The following is a 24,031-nucleotide window of genomic DNA, read 5'->3' on the forward strand; positions in this document are numbered from 1 at the left end:
GGTTCCGTCATGGCCCGCTCACCGCGCCTGCGCGACACGGATTCCGCGCCTGCGCTGGGCGTTCCATTGAATGGGCGGGGCCATGACGGAACCGCTCCGTCATGAGCACAGCTCAACGGAGGCTGGTGACGGAGCGGTTCCGTCACCAGCATGGGCGGCCCCGCGGCCGCCCCACCCCCTTAGCGCTGCGGCGGAATAGCCGCCGCAGTGTAGGTGTTAATAACATAAAGTAAAGTATGTGAATATAGCCTACCGGTAACTCCAAGGAGTGATTTGTTTCAAAGAGTTTGTTTATGGAAAAGACATTCATGGACATTAATCCAGGATCAGTAGGGTACATAGAGCTATATTTTTAGCTAGATGATTGAGTGTGAGAAAGTACCCTTTTGGTGTGGTCACTCACAGTTTTGTGGACTGGTGCTGCTGACTTTTTAACTCGGATCCCAGTGAATGTGCTCTGATCCTAAATCCTGACAGAATTGCTAACCCCTAATCGACGTATTTATTAGCATTTCACTGCCTTGCCTAACTTTCTGTCATGGAGGCATTCCATGGGTTGAAAATGGGTGTTCCCGCGCATCATGGAATTTGACACCAACCTTTGTTTACAAAGAGATGTAGACTTAGGTTTGCATCAAAATATTGCCCCTGCCTGAGACTGACGGAACGAGGAGAAATATCTTTACTTCTCCTCGTTATTTCCTCTTTGCTTGTGTACTGCATTCTGAAGCACACGTACATAGAGGAAAAAACCTCCAAGATAGTGTTTGTGTAGGAAGGTAACCTTTTCTGCAAAAGAACTATCCTGACAATAACATAGGCATCCTTGCTTTATGGGGCAAGGGTTCCTCCATTGGTGCTAGTCACCCCAAAGTGTGCCAGTGCAAGGAGAGAGCAGAATTGCACCATTGCTTTGAAAACACAGTTCTTCACCTTTCGCTCTCATGCAGTGCAGCGCAGCAACTAAAAATGCTGTGCTGTGTGAAATGTCTGTAAATCAGGTTGATAATATGATTGGCTGGTTACAAATATGTAATTCAGCAAAGTCAACTCACTCTTCAATCCTTCTCTGGTCAGTAAATTGTGTATCGTATAGTTGAATAATAGTATATCTGAGTTTTTGATGTATTTTACGTGTGAAGATGTTTGCCAAACTGAACACCTTGCATCTGATGACACTAATCCCAAATATGATCCTGTTCTGCACAGGATCCCTCTTCTTTTGAAAGCACCCATCACATGACCATGTGCTCGATTACAGGAAAGAATTGTCTCTCCAGGATGGAAAATGCGATTTCTGAGATTCTCTACCATCCTGCCATTGTGTGTCCTCAGGGATCTCAGACTGCACTATTGCTACTCTGCAACACACAATCAGTACGCCCTTGCAAACATCATGGCACAGGCACAAAGGCATTGACCAATGGCGTAACCGAAAATGATGACCCTCCTGCAGATTGTGATGAGTGGCCTTGAGACGCCTACATCTTACAGATCTGCATTGGTCATAGGCTAAAAGGGGCCTCCCTTGTAGCATTGGGGTCCCTTGTAGGATTAACTACCCCCCCCCCCCTGCACCACAGGGGCTGCAGGGGCCTGCTTTTAGCCTCTGGCTTTGACTGTATGCAAATAATGGAACCACTCCTTAAAATCACACGGGAGAAGACTTTGTATCCATGGAAAGCCTGTGTTCGCTCCTCACCCCTTTCTCTGTATAAAACTACACAGGGCCACAAAAAAGGGTGCAATAGCCATTAGGCCACTGGTCAGTTTAAGTAATATGAACTCTGATATATTAAGATTGAATTAGAGAATAACATTACAGCATACAAATACTTTCTTTTAAACTGTTTTAGTCAATACCAGTGATCAGATGTTTGCCTTATATTATTGCCATCATTTCATACTTACTTATATTAATGATGACTTTAGGATGTTTGAAAAATCTTTGCCTTTTGAAAGTGCAAGAATGTTTTCTTCTGTTTCCTTTGCAGTATCACCAGCTTCATGATGAGTATTTCACCAGTGCTGTTGTTCTGTCACTGGTTTTAGCTGCCTTATTTGGCCTTGTCTACCTTCTAATCATTCCACAGTGAGTATAATTTCAGCAGAGGCACCTGTAGCAAAGGCATTGATTCTGTTATTTTAAACATGGGTTGGAAGCTGCAGTTCTCAATTTTGTGATTACTGTTGATCAGAGAAAGTCAGGTTGAAATACATGACTGAAAAATATTGCAGTGAATGCATTTATAAATATCATTTAGCATGCACATTCTGAAGTTCTTATTAAGCACTGCACTTCTAATGTGGGTTGACTGTAAATATGTGTTGCGTGACAGGCATTAAATATGTTCTTATAATAGATTCTATTATCTCTGTATAAACAGCAGCCACTAATTTCTTTATAATCGGCGACTTGTGAAGCAGCACGTCGCTGGCTACAAAAAAGGATGTCTATTTCAGTCGAGTGAGGTGAAAGGTAGTTCAGGTCACAGATCATAATTAAAGCACCTGTTTAAAGCAACAAACGTTCTTCTTTTGTTCTATTTGAATAGCTTACAATGACAAACTGAGAGAAAATGTTAATTTTTGCACTACTTAAATAGAGAAAAGCTAGAATCTTCCTGCATGTTTTTGCACATTTTGAGGTACTGAACCTTTTTATTAAAAAAAACTGGTATGGAACTGTTTTGAATATCTAACATGTTTTGTGATGTGTCTAAGATTGCACTATAGGTTTTATTTGTATTCTTCATGTTTGCAAAAATGCTTGCACTTTCATATGAAGGATCTACAAACCAAGGTTTTAAATGGTTTGTGGGAAAGATGATGGTGTAGCCAGGTATTATATGGGATAAAGTACCCCCTGGAGTAAATAATAAGGGTATCGCAAGTCATCTCAGAGTTTCATCACCTTATAAAGGAACTCATTCCTCTATATGGTTATGGAACTCCTCAATGACTTTCAACATCCCTATAATGTAGAGCAGAAGGAACTTTATCCCTCATATAATAAAACAAGTTGTTGACAGCCATTGTGATAAGAAATGCAAGCACTACTCTTTAGCCCCAAGAGAAACTATATTTGTCAAAATACAAATGCACCACAAACGTTTGTTATGTTGAACCGCAATGTGACCATAATTGTAAGAGCTAGAACAAAAAGCCTTGCAAAGCCAATAGGCCTAATTTCCATTTTAAGCCCTGACTAAAACACTAAAAAAGCACACTGCAATTAAAAAGCAATGCAAATACTATTTTTTTCTGAATTCATTATTTTTATGAGGTAAAACACAGTAATGTGTGATGAATCAGTGTACGTTTGAGACATAAAAGATTTCCTCATGCTTTTCAAAGCAAGCTGTTCCTAGAAGGAGGTTTGATACACCAATTATCCATTAGCAATCGGAGAGAAAAAGAAATACTTCACTGAGTGAAGCCAAAGTTCCCTCCATGTATATTATATTTTGAAGAAATAGTAACAGCAGGACATGCATTTAGCTACACTTTCAAGCAAGACCTAAAAGTGTCCTGCACACTCATGGCAGGAAGTCACACAGGGTATACATGTCTTTATGCTAATTTGTCTTTGCTTTAATCTTTTATATGCCACTTAGTGATAATTTATTATAAGTTAATGATATGTCACATTAGATCATTGAAATACCCTTATATTTCATTCTGCAGCAGCAGGAGAAAAACAGCTCTATAGAAAAGAAAATATGTGTGTCCCTATAACTAACTACCACATGCAGAAATGTTGTGCTGGCTTTCTAAGAAGCTATGGTTAATTTTTTTATACAAATGCAGTAGTAGTGACTGTTTCTTCCAGTTAACGGAGCCCAGTTTGACACAGCAACAGCCAAGACCATAAGTAGATTTTAGATCCAGACCTAATTGGAAAAAAAAACACCTTTGCTTAAAAAAATACGTAAAAAGAGTATTCGGTTTCACATTGTTTTAGTCCCATTGTTGCTAGTATGCCTTGTAAAAGTAGAGTACTACAAAGGTTAAATCTTTCAGGAGTGATCAAGAGCAGTGTAGGTGACCACATTTTTTATTTCACAGTGCTGTGTAATATGTATGGCATGATGTGTAAAAAAGATGGGATCAGAGTAAATTCTGCTAAAACTATAGCGGTAAGCAAACGTGAAACAAAGTATCCCGTGATGACTTTTAGCAGAAAAGGATGAGTCATTAAGCAATATCTAAGATTTTTAAATATACTGAGGGTCTATTAGTAACACAGGGGTGATCACTATTATTTACTTTCATTAAAGTATCTCCATCAAAACAAAGGGGCCTATTAGGATGGATGGGTGGACTTTTATCCGCCCGCCACCCTAGCGGTGCAGGGACCGTCCGCCAGTGGTGGGGCGGTCCAGCACCGGCAATTAGGATGACACCGCATCCCCCATGTACAACAGTGCTGTGGCTGCACTGTGTGCACTTGCAGGCACAACGTGGCAGGCACCGCGCGGTGCCTGCCACGTTGGGTCATTTTGTGAAAGAACATTTTGTTGTCTCCACAATATGTTTTGGGCACAATCGCAAGCACTTGGCCCACAAACACAAGTGAGTTAGTTTTTTATCTGGAGACCTGGAGAGCACTGGGTGGTAAGAAATGTGTGCCAGCCCAGTGGTCCCACAACTTTTCCACACAGAAATGTGAGGAAATTTAGATTTTCTTTGCTAAATTTGAGGTCCACGCACATGCAGACCATCAGCCAAACTCCAGTTCACACACACACAGAAACGTTCCCTAGTGTCTAGTGGTTTGCTGGCGCCTTTGGCAGATGAGCCTAAAAATATTGCTGATTTGCCCCCAAGGGAGGTAGAAATGACTAAAATGTGTGCCTCCAAAAAAGGGGAGAGACCCTTGCCTAAGGCTCTGCTCCCTGACATATCCATAAACTTATCCCTGGTGCCTAGTGGTCTCTCTGTCCCCCGGGAGGGGCACACCAGGGGTAATAACCAACATCTGCCCCATGAGGGGCAGAAAGACTGTGCCCATTTTTTTGAGAGGTGGTGGAGGCATTGCCATGCCAATTGTGGGCACTCCCTACCCCTGTTTAAGAAACAACATTTTCTCTGGTACCTAGTGAGCTTTCTGCCCCCGGGGGCAGTTCAGGGGCTATTGCCCCCATCTGGACCCCAAGGGGGCAGAAAGATTGCCCATTTGTTTTGGGGGCTCGGGTCATTGGCATGTGCATGCTGGGCAGTCCCTACACTAAGAAATATATAGTCCCGGGTGCCTAGTGGGCTTTCTGCTTCCCTGGGGGCTGAACTGGGGCTAATGCCACGTCATCTGCTCCATCTGCCACCCGGGGGTAAAAAGACTGTTCTCCAAAAAAGTGTCCCTGGAGTAGCCAAAGCCCTTGCCCAAAGGTGTTCCTCCCCTCTCTGGTGTCTAGTGGTGGATTCCTGCTTGTTATCGCTCTCCGGCAGCAATACTCAAGCAAGGATCCACCAGGGAAAGGTGCCATTGGAAACAGGAGAGTCTCCCCTTGCCAGTGATATCTCGCCCATTTGCAACGGTACTCGGGAGCAGAGATAGCCCTGTGAGCACTAATGCAGGGAAAATGAAATTTGCCTATTGGCTCATTTCACTTTAATTTTCACCTAAATTATGTAAGCCCACAATACGCGCCGATAGGTATTTCAATGGCATTGTGCAGCGGTTATAGGCATACCTCAGAATCGTTGTTTGTTCATTCAGCATTTACAGCTCTAAGTTGAGATGTCTGAGGCTACCAGTGATACCCACACAAAATTATTTGTAATTCTACATTGCATGAACTTTTCGATGATGTACACATCTTTAAGTGACTCAGTTGCTTAACTACCTTGACAGGGGTGTTTCAGATATACATTATAAGTTTAGTTTTGAGCAGGAAAATGTCTAAGAAGTGATTTTTGTTCTAGCCCTGGCTGCATTTCTATATAGGGTGTATGTTAGTTTTGCATGTAATGCATCTTTTAGTGAGTGTAGCTATATGCACATTTTAGTACGACTGTGATTTTGTCATTATATCATTCATTAGAAAAATGCAGCAAACTGTGCTACTCCCATCCCCCTTTTTTCCACACTGGTAAACCCTCCAGTTGAATGGGAAGCCAGCGTGGAAGGATTTGAAGCTTATTTGGAGATCATAGAAGGAGAGGTTTTCACTCAAATGAAAAAACTTTATTTCCTTTACCATTTTCTGGGCACCAAAGGTAGGAAAGTTCAAAAGAACTTACCAGCAGCTGTGATGATGGGGAGGGGAATGCTGCTGGCGATCATGCTTTAACAGTCAAAATGTTAAACTCATGGTTTAAAAAGAAACACAACATTATTATGGAAAGGCGCACATTTTATATGGGGGAAGGAATTTCCTGGGGAAACAGTGGGGAGTTTCATGAGTTTTAAAGGCAACTTTTGATTACAAAACATTTGAGGACAAATTGCTCATTTGGTAGACAAAACAAACAGCAAGAAAATTCAGGAGAAAATTTCGACGGCTGAGAATGTAACTTTGAATAAGATGTTGGAGATAGCAAAAAGTATTGCATTGAATCCACTATACAGGGATTAAATGGCGTTGGAGAAACGAGTCCATGATGTGGTTTCTGACTGAAGAAAGAAGAGAAGAAGATGGACTTAAAACAGAAAATCATTTTTGAATGTTATAGATGTGGCAGCAAAAACCACTTAGACAAGCCCTCCGTATGTCCAGCTGTCAACAAGATTTGTGCTAAATCTAAGAAGAGACACCTTTCAAGAGTATACAAATCCAAGTCAACAAATGCTAAACCTAAGTCCAAATGTGTCCTTTCTGTTTAGTGTACAACAAAAAGCAATTCTGTGTCAGACATTAAGGAGAGCAATATTGTAATGATGGTTTCCTTTTCAGTTGACCTAGATGTACCATAAGGTAATCTAGAGCAACATTTAGGTACTTAAGCAGATTCCATGAATGTCAGGAGGTCATTCTGTCAAATTAAAATTGCTGGCATTTCAATTTCCATGATTTCCAATGCAGGGTCATTGTTTACTGTTATAGGTCATGAGGAATGGCACACATTTATTAATATCAATCTGAAGAAGTCACCAGTTAAACCCATTGCCTATGGGGGAAAGCCAATGGAGGTTTTGGGGAAATTTGACAGTGTTATGAGTTTTAAAGGTCACAATATGCCTGCCCTCGTCTAAGTAACAAAGGATGGATCTTGTTTACTGGGATGGTTTAAGCAAATTAGTTTAGGCAATATTTTGGATCCTAATCAGCTCAGAGCAAGTGTTGCTCAAGGAGAAGTGAAAATCAGTTTGGACAGTTGATTTAGTACTTCAAGAGCATTTTTTCCTGATGTTTTTAGCGAAAGGTTTGGTAGGATCAAGGGCTTTTCACACCGCATAATTTTGAAGGAGAAAGTCCAGCCTGTGGTTCATATACTCAGATAAATACCTTTCACCATGAGGAAAGAATTGAATCTGGAGTTGGCAGCTCAAAGTGGTTGTCCCCAGTGGTGTTTGCCAGGAAAGCAAATAGTAACTTCCAAATGTGTTTATATTTCAGGGATTTGAATGATAGAATGTGGGTGGACAGACATCCCATACCCAACATTACTGAGATGTCAGGTTCACTGAATGGAGCTAAATATTTTTCCACATAGGACATGTCATCTGCCTACCACCAGATCACTTTGCAGAAGGAAATCTGCTGTTTGACATTATCCATAACTCCTTCAGGTGCTTAGAGATTCAAAAGAATGCCATTTGGTTTGGCATCAGCCTCAGCGGTTTTCCAGAAAATGATGTAAGCTGTGCTTAAGGGGATTCTGCATGCAAGATGTTTCTAGGACGACATATTGGTGTATGGGAAAAACATTGAGAGCCAAGACAAGACGTTAGCCAGAGTGTTGTCCATCTTAACAGAAAGGAGTTTTACTTTGAAGCTGGAAAGTGCAGGTTTGCTGTGGATATTTGTTTGAAGTGGGGGTCCTTATCCCTTACCGCCGCCACCAAATGCTGGAGGCGGGAGTCCCTGACCCCTCGTTTCAACGTTAGGCTAAGTAAGGACACCGTCTGAGATAGCCCTGCTCACCCCCTTAGTAGCTTGGCACGAGCAGCCAGGCTTATCTTCAAGGCACGAGTGTACAGTATGTGCAACCACGCTCACAGTAACCCAGTGATGTCACCACAAATAGAATCCACACAAGTTTTTATAAAATGATTATAAACTTTATATAAGAGGTTATACGATATGACCACACGCAACAATATCAATATACAAAAATATGTAGTATTCTTTCCGGTGGGTTGGTAGGTTCTAATCCCAGCCACCGCTTCTAACCAACAGTTAAGCTCACTTCTAACCATTTCCAAAAGGTTAGGCCAGTCGTATTGCTAGAAACACACACGTTGCAAAAGAAAACAAATACTGCAATGCCTAACAATATTCTCTGGTACTGTGCAACAGAGAAACAATGCCATACGTAGCACCACAGTCATGTACTTTACAATAGAAGGAATAATGCAATGAGTATCACTACCAGCATGCCCTGTACCAAGAAGAAACAAAGGAATGTGTCACGCTACAATCATGTACTGTGCAATGAAGAAATAATGCACGGCACCACAGAAAGATCAGATACTGGGTGATGAAGAAATAATGCAATGCAAATAAATACCGCTAATAAGGACCAAGGGGATTTTAAAGACCAGGCTCTGGCAGATTCCCCAGATATGTTAAACAACAAATATGCCAGAGGGTCTAGAGAAAGAACTCCAAACAAAACAAAACAAAGCACGCTCTTCACCCAAGCTGTTCATTTATGCATGTGTGTTGACAAACTAAGGTCATGCCTATAGTGGTCAACCAAGGATGCCCATCAGTCACCATACGGAACGGCCCTTCATCATTTGGGATTCCGAACAAGACCAACTACAGGAGTACCCCTGTACTATCATGATGGAGGGTCCAGATGTATATAAAGGTACCTTTAACCAATCAAGTAGATCATGTTATGGTCTTGTGTATTAAATTTAGAAAATCGTAGCACACATGTAATATGCGGGGACTGATGTTTGCAGTGCACAAAAATATGTGTGAAAAAAAATGTAATTAAGAAAATGTGATTAAAAGTGGATGAGAGGATACTAATAACTTTATTCTGGTGCTACCCCAACCTCCACTATTAAAAAGTAGTTACTGTCAGTCACTATAATACGGACTGTCTGGATGGTTTTAAATGGTCAACATGTTTCAGCAATATTCGACATAGTTGTCATTGCTTTCTTCAGGACCGTGTCTAGTAATGGCTACTGCAAATGATAGTGATAAAAAGAAACCAAAATCCGTGCTCAAAAATCGGAACAGATACGGACATCACCTGAGTTCACTAGGGGTCCATATTGTTTCTATTCACTCTTCCAAGTCGTATGAAGATTACTACAAGGAAAAACACATGAAACCAGAAAGAAGAGTACTTAGCGTGCAAAGTTTAGTTCGTGACTTAAAAGTATAAATTCTTGTTAAAGTGAAGTGACCATGTTACGTATCACTGGCACAATCTCAGTGCATATATCCAAATATTGGCTCTGGTTATTAAAAAATATCAATCTTGTATCAGAAAAGGCCCCCTTACCGTACTTGTAAGAGGACAACACCTCACCCCACCTGGCCACGGCTCAGGAAAAGGGGAAGCACCGCTCTGTGGCAAAGGGAAAAAAACAAACAGAACTCTGTTATCCAAATCCCCTGCACCATGTCTGAATTTATCCAACTGTCTGCATAATCGATCGACAATCCACTGCACACTGCTGGCATTTATTCTCAAATGTTGGAAAACTCAGATCACTTGTTTTCGACATCAACATTACGAAAACAATACCTAACGCTGATCGTTTGCAAAGCCTGAGAGTAGCGTGTCATAAGTAAGCTGACATCGAGCCTAGACTCAAAGGACACATGTTTAAAGTAAGCAGATGCGCTTGAAAAAGTAAGCGTCAGGCATTCATACTAAAATGCTGCTTTAACAGGGAAAGAACCGTATCCTCGCCTACCTTTCCGTCGGTACTTCACCACTCGGCAACCAAGCCGATCGGGGAGGTGCCGCGGCCGGCTAAAGCAAGGGATTATAACCCCGTGCGTGATTGGTCAGAAGGCCGATCACGTGGTACGTTGTTTTGATGACGTGCTGAGCTAGTTAGAAAGAGGTTGCTGATAGGATCAGCACCCTTAGTTGTCATCTTGTGTATCTAATCACCTGCCCTTGTGGTCTCAGATACATAGGCATGACGACCCGTAAAATCAAGGTCAGGATCTCAGCGCATAAAAGCACCATTAGGTGTCAGAGACAGGCTACCAAGTTGACAAATCATTTTCTTGAAGCACGTCACTCTTCAACAGCCTTTGTGTGGACAGTCATAGAAAAACCATACATTCCAACACATGTTTCAGATGTGTCTAAATATCTATTGCTCAAGGAACAAAAATGGGTGTTCAAAATGGGAACTAACCGGACTGGGTTGAATGATGATATACCCTGGTCGGCTTTATGATCTATTTTCCCTTCTGAATATCCATATTCTAGAATATCCACATTACTGATTCATATATGTGGGATATTTTGTCAAATAAGCAAATAGTAGAATGAGAGATTGACAGTAGTACTGAGCATAGAATATACACATCTGTTGATTTATATCAATATAATTCGCCTACTATTGTCTCTCCACTTCGTTGACACACTCTGACTAAAAGAGAACAAAAAAAGATAGATAAATATCAGCTTTGACTACTGCCAATGTTCACGCTCTTACCTGCGTTGGATGCAGTGAAACAGCTTTGGCTTATACTTTTTGCCATTATACACACGCGATTTAACCCACATAACATGTAACATCTTGTTTGTTTACTCAATCTTGGTGAATAAAGTTTTTATTTCAATAAGTCACGAAGGGTTTAGCAAAGGGATAATGGGTTTTCCTTCTAAACATCGTCTTCATTGGTGATTGACTGACAACTAAGGGTGCTGATCCTATCAGCAACCTCTTTCTAACTAGCTCAGCACGTCATCAAAATAACGTACCACGTGATCGGCCTTCTGACCAATCACGCACGGGGTTATAATCCCTTGCTTTAGCCGGCCGCGGCACCTCCCTGATCGGCTTGGTTGCCGAGTGGTGAAGTACCGACGGAAAGGTAGGCGAGGATACGGTTCTTTCCCTGTTAAAGCAGCATTTTAGTATGAATGCCTGACGCTTACTTTTTCAAGCGCATCTGCTTACTTTAAACATGCGTCCTTTGAGTCTAGGCTCGATGTCAGCTTACTTATGACACGCTACTCTCAGGCTTTGCAAACGATCAGCGTTAGGTATTGTTCTCGTAATGTTGATGTCGAAAACAAGTGATCTGAGTTTTCCAACATTTGAGAATAAATGCCAGCAGTGTGCAGTGGATTGTCGATCGATTATGCAGACAGTTGGATAAATTCAGACATGGTGCAGGGGATTTGGATAACAGAGTTCTGTTTGTTTTTTTCCCTTTGCCACAGAGCGGTGCTTCCCCTTTTCCTGAGCAGTGGCCAGGTGGGGTGAGGTATTGTCCTCTTACAAGTACGGTGAGGGGGACTTTTCTGATACAAGATTGGTATTTTTTAATAACCAGAGCCAATATTTGGATATATGCACTGAGATTGTGCCAGTGATACGTAACATGGTCACTTCACATTAACAAGAATTTATACTTTTAAGTCACGAACTAAACTTTGCACGCTAAGTACTCTTCTTTCTGGTTTCATGTGTTTTTCCTTGTAGTAATCTTCATACGACTTGGAAGAGTGAATAGAAACAACATGGACCCCTAGTGAACTCAGGTGATGTCCGTATCTGTTCTGATTTTTGAGCACGGATTTTGGTTTCTTTTTATCACTATCATTTGCAGTAGCCATTACTAGACACGGTCCTGAAGAAAGCAATGACAACTATGTCGAATATTGCTGAAACATGTTGACCATTTAAAACCATCCAGACAGTCCGTATTATAGTGACTGACAGTAACTACTTTTTAATAGTGGAGGTTGGGGTAGCACCAGAATAAAGTTATTAGTATCCTCTCATCCACTTTTAATCACATTTTCTTAATTACATTTTTTTTTTCACACATATTTTTGTGCACTGCAAACATCAGTCCCAGCATATTACATGTGTGCTACGATTTTCTAAATTTAATACACAAGACCATGACATGATCTACTTGATTGGTTAAAGGTACCTTTATATACATCTGGACCCTCCATCATGATAGTACAGGGGTACTCCTGTAGTTGGTCTTGTTCGGAATCCCAAATGATGAAGGGCGGTTCCGTATGGTGACTGATGGGCATCCTTGGTTGACCACTATAGGCATGACCTTAGTTTGTCAACACACATGCATAAATGAACAGCTTGGGTGAAGAGCGTGCTTTGTTTTGTTTTGTTTGGAGTTCTTTCTCTAGACCCTCTGGCATATTTGTTGTTTGAAATAATGCAATGCGCCACGTTAAAACCACGTACTCTGCAAGGGAAAAATAATGCAGTGCGTAGCGCACCAAGCATGTAGTTCGTCAGGCACAAATGAGATCAGTTCGATAGTTGGTTAGCAGCAATAATGCAAAGTGTAATATGACAGTTTAGGTGCTCTGTTACAGTGCCCCCATTATGGATCAATGATGACACAAACGTACTGCTTCCCACTCCGGCCCCATTACAGGCCCTACTGGGGTCAGCATGGGCCGAGATCCAAGCCAAAGCAACCAGCTCGTGCAGCTGACAGAAGCAAGAGGCTGAGGGAGGGTCCCTCCGGGCCTGCATCCCATACCAGGTGGTGACCCATATTACCTGGGGGGGCACAACCCTACTCTCCTCTCCGATGTCAGCAACTTGGGCCTTGATCCAGAACTTCATCATAGGGTGCGGCGAGCTCGGGCCTGCTCCTCTGGTGCTGCCGGTCCGGGCCGGGCCGCTACTGTTTTCCTTCGAGGATCCAAATGACTTGGACCTGCTTTGGGCCGTCTCAGTGAACACTGAGACCCGCCCTCAACACTGTGGAGACCTTACTTCAAATGTGGTGCACACCTGACCCAGGCACTCCTCACCAGTGCCTTAGGTTGCACCTCAACACGCACACTGCAAGTCCGAGACTCACCTTTGGTGCTCACGATGAACTGACGCTCTTCACCAGCACCTCTGCTTTCACCTAGACACGCACCCTGCACGTCAAAGTCTCTCCTCTTCTCCCGGTGCATACTACGTCCAGGCGCTCCTCATCAGCAATCTGGTTGCACCACGACACACACTCCGCTTGTCCTAGTCTCACCTCTTCTCCTGGTGCACACGATGGCACACGACCAGGCACTCCTCACCAATGCCTTGGGTGCACCACGACACGCACGCTGTGTGTCTGAGACTCACTTCTTCTTTTGGTGCACACTACCCCCAGGCGCTCCTCACCAACGCCCTGACCTGCAACATGACACACCCCATGCACACCACGACCAGGCGCTCCTTACCAATGCCTTGGCCTGCACCACAACACGCACCCATCGCGTCCGAGAGTCAGCTTACTCCTGCGTGCCCACGATCACAAGGCACGACTTCTGAGGGTCTCAAGCTGCAAAAGCACTCGCACATTGCATTGCTCGGGACTTCTCCAGAAACTTTTATGATCCTGTATTTCCAAACAGGGAGCCAGCTCACCTCGGGCCCTCTGGGTTACAAGACACAGCACAAAGCACAGTCTTCTTCAAGCAGGGGGACCCAGCGCCTCCAAGCACAGTCCCAACAGCCTCTCCCTTCGTTAGATCAGCAAACTGCAGACCAGCCCCAGATCACAAAGCAAGGATTGGTCTTTCCACAGCAGTCTCTTCAGTTGCTCCTTCTTTAGCAGAGGTTTCTCTTGACCACAGAATGGGTCCAAGCCTTTTCAGTCTCAAACCATTTCTGTTTCATTCGAATATTCAGGGGTTTCAGCTCTCATAGTTGTACCCCTTACTGTCTTTGAAGTAAGTTTGTGCTTAGGGGTCCCTGACCCCTCCCTAAATCAGTTCTGGGTGTCTCCCCCCCATTGTCACCTCTGGGGTCTGGAACCTTAATCACTCAGCAGGAGATGGGTCAATGGGTTTCAGGCCTTTTCACCTCCCGGACTACAAATACAAAGGCCAGAAAAAGTGCAGTGCTAATTAAGTGAAAGTTTAAAAGGATATGGCAGCAAACAGTTCATTTTATTAGAGTTTGTTCCAAACCTATTAAAAGAATGCAGGAGCGGCTGTCAACAAATATTTTGACCAAAATCAGCAGCATTATTTTAATAGGTTTGGAAGCAAATTCTAATAAAATTAACTGTTTGCTGCCATATGCTTTTTAAACTTTCACTTTTTTTGCACTGCACTTTTTCTGGCCTTTGTATTTAGGACTGTAGGCCTTTCTGGTACATATTATTGACCTACTGGTTTTTGGCTTTCTGTATGTTATGCTTAGATCACAGAGTCACCTCCTGGTTTAATGGGGTGCTGTGACAGGGAAGCTGGAATTCCAGATGATGACACTGGCCACGAAGGGCAGTCGATGGAAATCCAACAGCCATTCCCCTAGTTTAGAAATAGTTTACTTAATAGAAGAAACTTTATTGGATTTAACACATTTGTCAGTAAGGCACGTGATCAGTAGTTGCATCTCCTCTTGTATCTTAGTTCTGCTATTCCCCTTTTGACCACCAGATTCCTTGTGTTTTTGCAACAATTAGGTTTTGGGGATTGAATCTGATGTGGGTCGGTTAACATGTTCCCTTGGACCCTTTTTCCCTTGTGAAATTAAGTTTAGTGTAGTCAAGCTGGAATTGGACATAATTTGACTGATATATGTTTTGAATGAACAAAATAGATATGGTTTGGTATTGGTGGATTACAGCACACGTTGGGTGGAGTTGCAGTTCGTGAAGTTAGCCAGCATGGAGGTGAGGGACTTTTTGCATCGGAGAAGGTGCCCTTGTTTAGCTAGTTATGGACAATGGGATCCAGTTTATAAATTGCATATTACTAGTTATTCTTGGCAACCTTATAATGTATTCACTTTTCTACTGCTATCTGAGAACTCATTCTGTAAGATTGCCTTCACCTGTCCTCATCTATACACTCAGTTCAATGCATTCCAGTTTACTTCATCAAGAGTACATTTGGAAATTAGCCCATAAAATCTCTTATCACCAAAGACACATTTTTAATACAAAAAAGTTCAAAATTAATTTCAGCTGGTAAAATAATCACTAGTAAGGAGGAGGTCTTTTTTTTTAAATTATGCCATTAGCAGCGTGATGCCATGAAAGAAAGCCTACACAACCTATTCTGTAGAAAAATAACACGGACGGAAACCAAATGGCTCCTGGGCTTTGGTTAGAGGAGGTCCTGGAACCATTGTCAGCAAGAGAAATATGGAACATCCATGTGTCATAGTCCGTTTTTAAAAAGGCCACTAATAAAAGCCAAACGTTTCTTTCATGGTTATATAATAAAACCACACTGGCCAGGTGATCTCACGCCTGCATGGTAATAAAGTGTTATGGTGAACAAAAGCCCTTGGCTTATCTAGCATTCACCTTCTAAAGTTTCAAGAAGAGCTAGTTTGTGGCATGAAGGTTCGGGGATCTTCCCAAGATGAAATACACACCAAAGTGGCTGAGAACGAGCAAAGAAACATATGCAGACTTTACAGAATTCAAAGTAAAACAGCAATTCATATTATCTGTATTTGTCCTGCCTTTCTGAAGGAAAGAAAAATCTTTCTGCTCAGACAATTCAATAACCTACGAATTCGGTCATGTAGACCCGCCATTATTTTGGCCTTCAACATCTAAGAATAACACACTGAACAATAAACTGTTTACATGTGTATGTGTACCATCAAAACACTGGGAAATACATAGCTATTTTGGACTTTGGCAAATTTTTGGACTGAATCAGCTGGACATCAAAGATATAGTCGGCCTAAAATTATGTATATACCTTACAACTTGACTATTACAAGGATGGTTAATGAATCTTTGGTTGCCAGGTAATAATTGTCATGCTTTCTGTCCAAATGCTGTTTAAACCGAGCTATAAAATGGTGTTTCAAATATGCACTCACACATAAGATCTCATTGCAAATTAAGCGCTTTGCATAGAGCTCGTTTTCAAAAGTTCTAAAAACCTGTATTAATATAAAGCTTGGTGTAAAACTTTGGTTGCTCCTTTATGAACACCAACATAAAATGCCTGTCTTTCATCAAGTGATATGTTTTTTCTTTGTCCCCAGTTAAAGCGGAATTGTTAAAACAAGCATCGATAAGACCAATAAGGATAGCTCTTATGAGCTAATGCATTCAAATGGAACGTGTGGACGCCTTTGTTTGCATGTGTTAGCACTTAAAAGCCAGACCTTTTTATCTTTGCCAATGCTAGCAATGTTATGCCCAACACAATATGCATCCATGATTCTGTTTTCTCCCACACGTTGCAGCAAATCCTTACTTGATAGCAAGCATCAAACCTCCCAAGATTTCCAGGTGTGCCCATAGGGTTAAACACAGCAAAAATACACCACTTTACTTCTCCATCTCTCACTTTTAATTTAAATTCAGTAATACGTTCAGAAGAGAACGAGAGCCCAAATAAGCCATGGCAAAAATGTCCACAAAAGCCCACACTGCCGGATGCCGTGACTAGCATGAGGGCAATCAGGTTATACCTGCGTCATGGCAGCCCATCCAGTTGTGAAAGCAGCAGCCCTTAGCCTCCAGTGTGCCACGGAAATGCCAGTGGCAGAATGCCAAATCCAGCCTTGAATACATTATATGAACTAGATACACACAGAGGGAGGCAGAGGAGTATTACTTAACGGGTAAGTCTATTTCTCAAAAACATAAATTGTATACAAAATTGACTTTTTATAGTGTCAGTGACACCTGAGCGTGCCCTTTTTCTTGTCTCTGAAGAATACAAAATTACCTCTGAGCATACAGTTGTAGGGTCGGTAATTCATTGGTACAAGGACAGCGCCCAGATAGTGAAGCAGCCAATGTAATTTACTTGTTCAAGAAATAAAGAATGCCTTATTCAATTCTCGTTGATGTGTACTTGGCCATGATTGACGTATGAGTCTTTTTAATCTAATGAAGTATCATGTTTAATACTGACCTGACAAATAGCAGGCATGCACAGGCGACCAAAGAGGCAATGATAAGAAGATAAACGTTATGTCCTTTCAAACTCGTGAAAGGACTGATAGAACAGTAGTATATATCTCACTTACCAGCATTTGCATTTCTTTCTCTTCTAGGAGTACCATAGTCCTCGTCCTCCTGGTGTTCTGCATGTGCTTCCTTGTGGCTTGTATTATGTACCTACATGTCACACGAGTGCAGGTAAGTGATGTATGCCCATCCTTCAGCCTTTTAGCCTATGCTTCGATTTGATAAAATAATATTAATTGAAGGTCTTGATCACAATTGGGTTTCTGCAGCACCAAACTTCAAGGCATGTAAATTCAAATTTTCACAAGCTGATGGTGGTTTTGGAATGGAATGCAGGTCTCTATTCAAAAAGGTATTCATGGCCTGTAAACGTATGTTTTTGGCAAAAAGTCACCCATTTACACCTGCAAGAAAGTCACAAAGACATTCCAGGTAAGCTTAAATGGGTTTAACACGGTGAAACGAGGAGAAATCTCTCCTCGTTTGTGCTGTTCCTATGTGTGCTGCATTGTGCATCACAAATAGAAACAGTAAATTGCCATGAATTATTGTTTATGTGTAGGAAGGTGCCTTACTGCAAATAAACAATCATACTTCAATGTGTGCTGCTCAACAGATAGGAGTTGCAAATTGTAATTCTGAATTGTTTATGTGCTGAAAAGGAGACCTTCCTCCACATAAACAATCATTTCCTCAACGCAGGCTTCCTTGCACTATTGTGCACGGGTGACTGTATTGGCATTAGGCAGCTAAATGTAGTGCCAGTACATGGAGAAACGCCGGGGTGTGCTGTTTTATTGTAAACACACTGCATCCTAGCATTTCTAAACAGCAAAGACCAGCGTTAGCCATTTTGGAGCTAACGCGCGCTCCATCAGATTCTTGTAAATATATGCCCCTATGTTTTCACTCATGTAGGTGTATTTATACAGGTTCACTACTAATATATTTGGGAATAGAGCAAATTATATTTTCAATCAAAACACAAATCGGAGATGCAACGTGGGGCCAAGTTATGAAGCAGTGTTGATAAAGGTATGCAGCAGGAGAAGGCCAATTAATTAGAGATATGTGGCACACAACTTTGGGAGTACTAGTTCACTATTTTATCATTTCTGCGCAAATAATACATTCTGACCAAAAGTTGCGTCTCCGAAACATAAGGTGATCAGCTAACATTTACATAGGGACTGCTGTTGCATTCTACCTTAACACAATTTTTAAAAACTTGTTTGCCTTTCTTTAATTCTCCTGTTTATCAATATAAGTTTATGCTCTGATAATAAATTATGTTATCCTTAACAATATCACGGATAACATGTATACACTTTCCTCAATACTTGCATGCTTGAATATAACTTAATCACTTGTTTTGTGGAAAATAACTTATAATACAAAACATATCTCTGCTTGGGAACAAGATTACATTACTGCACACAAACACACACAAACACACACACAGGATGTGCTGAGTTAAACCAACAGTGAATTTCGACATCAGAGTGCTGCAACTTTATCTGTTGCGTTCAAAGACACAACTAACACAACTTATTTAAAGGTGATGTATTCAAGGCCAGACTGGGAACACAAACCGGCCCTGGCAAGTGAGCCGGCCTGCCGCATGGGGGAGGAGTGCGCGTGGATAACACTGCAGCTGCTTTTGTTACAGGGGGTCGATATAGCAGCTATGCTTCAAAACCAGCTCCCTGTAACAAAACTGGCCCCCACCCTGGCGGCCACCCAGGAAACACCCACTGCCAGCTATGGCCAATCCGGCCCTGGATGTATTAGAGAAGCCAGGTTCTGGATTAATTTGCTAGTTATACTACTGGGGGGTAAATAGAGAAGTGTACTTGATTAGAGTTAAGATCACGGGCCTCATTTACAATAGTTTGACGCACAACAGCACGGCAAGCTTTCCTTCTGCGCTGCCCTGAGTCAAAATAAAAGAGTAGGAAAGTGCCATATCTACAAGATATGGTGCATTCCTGTCCTTCTCTCCTGCACTGGCGGACAACCAGCAGGCATGCGCAAACGCAGACACCCTGGCGTCATTTTGCAAGGGTCCATGCGCTGAGGTGATGATTGTTTTTGTTCTGTCAGGGACACCTTCCTGCACAAAAACAATCATTATGGTGTTTTCCTCTTTCTATGCATGCCGCATGGGCAGCATGGATGGAAAGAGAAACAAATGAGGATAAATAAAAGTATTTGTCCTCGTTGTGTCTCCTTATGCTTCCACTGGGGAGGTGTAGGATTCTGACCCATTCCCAGGTTTATAAAATGCTGTAAATCTGGGAATGCGTCAAGTTCCATGGATGTTGCGCCCCTTTGACGCAGAAAGAAAAACATATTTTCAAAGCCATGAAAAGTCATGCAGGGTGATTTTGCATGGCCTTGTAAATATGGGGAAGCCCATTGGGCTGTCGGTGCGTCAGTAAAAGTCCTGTTATGTATGAACCTAGTTCTCAAAGCCAGTGGGCTGCGTTTAAGAATGCGAAATCTGTGCAGGTTTAAGTTTTAAGTCTTTTCTCAGAGTATGTTTCATTGACATCGACGGAAATGGTTTGTGATATTATGAAAATGTACATATTTTTTGGTTGGTGGTTCAAGTAAATAGAAATACTCACTTTTAATTTATTCTTTATTACATGCATCTTTTAGTAAATGCAAGGGGTTACACTGGAACCGATTCATAAAATGTAGACTATACCATTGTGCTCGAACCGTAATACAGCCGGTAGGTAACAGGTCTCCCTTGGATGAGCTGCGTATTGTTTCCGTTCAAATACATATATTATTTTTATAAAAATATCAGCTGCTTCGTACATTGCTCAATTCACAGTTGCTAAACAATTTCCTCTGAAATAAAGGGTACGGATAGATTACGATTCATTCATTAAATAAAAGTCAAATTATAGTAAACACCTTCAGAAACTGTGTGTACATATTTTTGGATCACTGAAATATTATCGACGGTCACATTATCGACTTGCTAAAATATCGTTGAATAATTATCGACTACAAAAATATCGACTTTGTATACTTATTACACAAAATACAAAAATATCGACTACAAAATATCGAGTACTTAGAATATCGAGTACATAAATATCGTCTTATTAAATATCGACTACTAATATATCGTTGTTCATGAAATTACACCTAACACTACCAAAATATCGACTACTAAAATATAGAGTACAAAAATATCGTTTCTAAAGAAATATCGAGTTAGTTTTTGTACCCTTTCATGTCTAAAAAACCATATTACTCGTCTATAAAAGTCATTGCTCTATACAAAAAACATTTTACATATAATACCTGTTACTTTTATAACATTACTATTTATCATCATTTCCTATACATTATATTAAATTCGTTATATCATTTAAAAATAAATCTTAACATGTAACTCAAATTTTCATAATATTTTTATACTTACACATCTATTTTATTTAACAACTAACCTGCTTTAATGCGGAAACCACCACATACCACCATTCTCACATCAACAAACACACCAATTAACTTAAAAAAAATTCAAACTAGCCTATACAATTCTTCCTTTCATCCTACAACCAATCAAATCCAAGCACACAAAATACACATACTATAAAAGGGATAAATCCATTCTACCATTGCTGCTGCTAACTCTATAGAAAGAAGATGCCAACACTATGAAGATTTTGTTCCTGAACAAACATCTTTAAAGATCCAGCTCACTAGCTAATCATTCAAGTAAGTTACATTGCATTATTTAAAAATCTAAATTAGTAGTCTACTATTTTACTTATATCTCCTAACTCTTCCACTTATGTAATTTTTATCTCCTCCTACTTTTCTGATAGAAACTACCACAAACAAAATCCTAATACCTGCTCCTATTTCTTCCCCTGCAAAATAAGATAGTAAGTATATATTAATGCTCTGTTCTACAACAACAGCTGTTTTTAAACACTATTTCACAAGATTCATACTTTACTTAAAACATTTTATTCACAGATATTCAGCGATTTTCCGATTTCAACACTACAAATGTATAGAACTACACTAATTAAACATGTAAGTATATTATATGTTTTTGTTATTAAACAACCAAAATTTAAAATGCTAGTTTCTAAACAACATATCTTGCATATTACATCTTCCCTACAGATCCAATAAAAACATCCTACATCAACTATACCAAAAGACAAGACTACCCTTGTAAAAAATGTAAGTATACATCAATTAGTCTAAAACTTCAGAAAAAAACAAAAACTATGTTCTTAACACCATGTTATGTATTTCCTCTACAGATATTGTGAATACATCATACATCTATTCTACCTACAGCAAAGAAAAGTACATATTTAGAAGTTAGTATACTTTTAAATATTTCCAATTTCCCAACGGTAACAAATAATTTTTATAATATGTGACATGGATTTATTCTATCTTCTCTACAGATCTAAACTTCACTACCTTGATGTACTCCACCAAATACTACAACTCAACTATTTAAACAAGTAAGTATATGTAATGTTCACATCAAATGTAGTACTAAGCAAATTAAAAAACTGATTTCTCCTAGGAAAAACGTGTGTTATGTATAAACATTAACTTAGCATTTCTATATTTTCCTACCAACAGTAAATAAAGAAATACATACAAGAAAGTCCTTCAAATACAGTTCTGCATTTGTGATTACTACTTTTAGTAAACGTAAGTATAAATACAACATTATTTATGTTTGCACCACTAAGTGAAATATATGTTATTTGATTTTGTTTCTTTCTACTCTTTCCTAGAACAAGTAAAACAAAATGACAGAAGGTGCAGAATTTGTAATGTCACAGAACAATAAATTACTGTTATGTTATATGGGTTATGTTTATAGTCAGGAAAGACAAAGTGGTAGAAAGATTTTCTGGAAATGTACAAAATATTACTCAAACAAATGTTATGGAAGGGCTACTACAGAGGAAACTAATGTGCTATTTACCAGGGAACACAATCATCCCCCCAATGTCACAGAAATTGAAATAAGAGATGCTTTAGAAAGTATAAAGACTGCTAGCACACAAAATGATAGACCAACAACACAAATCCTTAAAGAGGAACTGTTAAAAGTCCCAGCCCATGCTTCAGGTCAACTACCCTCTATTGACTCACTAAAACGCACAATTGCATACACTAAAAGACGCACTTCCACAACTCCACCCAACCCTACTACTTTTGAGGAAATTATTATTTCACCAGAAATGTCCATCACACACAATAAAGACACATTTATCCTTTTTGACAATGAAAGCAGTACAAACAGAATCATAATGTTTGCAACTGCAAGTAATTTAAGAAAAATCCAACAGTGTCCCCAATGGATGATGGATGGAACATTTAAACCATGCCCAAAACCTTTTTATCAATTATATTCCATCCACGGGTTATACCATAACTATAACATCCCTTTCATTTACTGTTTGCTACCAAACAAACAGCAAAACACTTACACAGAAATATTAAATGTTCTCGAAAATGAAATCAATAATTATTTTCCAGAAAAAATAATTATTGATTTCGAATTAGCTATGATTAATAGCATTTTGAAAATATTTCCCCACACAGCAATCCAGGGTTGTTACTATCATTTCAATCAGAGCATATGGAGACATCTCCAAAAATCAACTTTAAGTATTTTGTACTCAACAGATAGCACCTTTGCCTATCAAATGAAAAAATTGATAGCACTGGCCTACGTTCCTGTTACCGATGTAGCGGAACACTATAATTTATTAATTGACAGCACATATTACAAGAGAAATGAAGATAAACTAACCCCATTACTGGATTATTTCGAAGATACTTGGGTGGGAAGGTTGCACAGATCTGGACATCGACGCCAACCCAAATTCCAAATCCCTTGGTGGAATGTCTATCTTAGTACTTTAAACCAAGAGTCAAAAACCAACAACAGTGTAGAAGGGTGGCATAATGCTTTCCAAGCTACCACAAGCAGAACCAGACCCACATTCCATAACCTACTACAAGCTTTGATAAAAGAACAAAGCTATCAAGAACTAAGAATGGAACAATCAGTGACCCAAATTGGTCCTAAACTAAGTAAACAAACTAAACAAATGTTCCGACTACTGCAAAGTCAAGTCACACTATACCCTACAACTAGAGGATTAGAATATCTGTCAATAATAGTTAAAACCCTACTATAAAAATGTCTACAAAATATACTAATATCTTCTTACAATAATGGCACATATAACAATCATTAACAATTCTAAACAATTATAAATAATACATATTTGTTTTACAAACTTATCAAAAATTTGGACATTATTTCTGAACAAATATGCAATATTTATAATTACATCACACATAGACATTACATAAAGATCGACATTTCCCACCCAATAAATATAAATATAAAATTACTTACAATTTTTGTAGATGACAGAGACGTAATGAAGCAAAATACAATCCATACAATCCATTACAAAGTAAGAGAAATCCAATATGGGAAACCATCAAAAACCCGAAAATAATGTTAAAATAAAATAAACGCTCCAGGGAATCCCGAAAACAGTAGTGTGGACACTTTATTATTTAAAGTGATATACACACAACTTAAAAAAAAACGTTGACGCATACCAATGTATCAATCCAATACGAAACCCTCAAAAAACCAGAAAAAAGGTAAAAATTATAAAAATCTGCTCCTGGCAAACACGAAAAATAGGAGATACACGTAAAAATATAACCATAATAAGTCATACATTAGT

General features: G+C 40.0%; 1 protein-coding gene across 3 annotated transcripts in view; it reads left to right on the forward strand.

The window, feature by feature from the left end:
* The window catches only part of ADCY1 (adenylate cyclase 1), a 1,411,272-nt gene that overhangs the window by 1,067,739 nt on the left and 319,502 nt on the right, over window positions 1–24,031 (forward strand). For all 3 annotated transcript variants that reach the window (XM_078685844.1, XM_078685845.1, XM_078685846.1), the window contains 2 exons: window positions 1,995–2,092; window positions 17,339–17,423. In XM_078685844.1, the coding sequence (XP_078541970.1) occupies window positions 1,995–2,092; window positions 17,339–17,423 (183 nt within the window). The remainder of the gene's footprint in view (window positions 1–1,994; window positions 2,093–17,338; window positions 17,424–24,031) is intronic.

The sequence above is a fragment of the Lissotriton helveticus genome, chromosome 4_1 (assembly GCF_964261635.1).
Source record: "Lissotriton helveticus chromosome 4_1, aLisHel1.1, whole genome shotgun sequence".
Classification (NCBI taxonomy): Eukaryota; Metazoa; Chordata; class Amphibia; order Caudata; family Salamandridae; genus Lissotriton; species Lissotriton helveticus.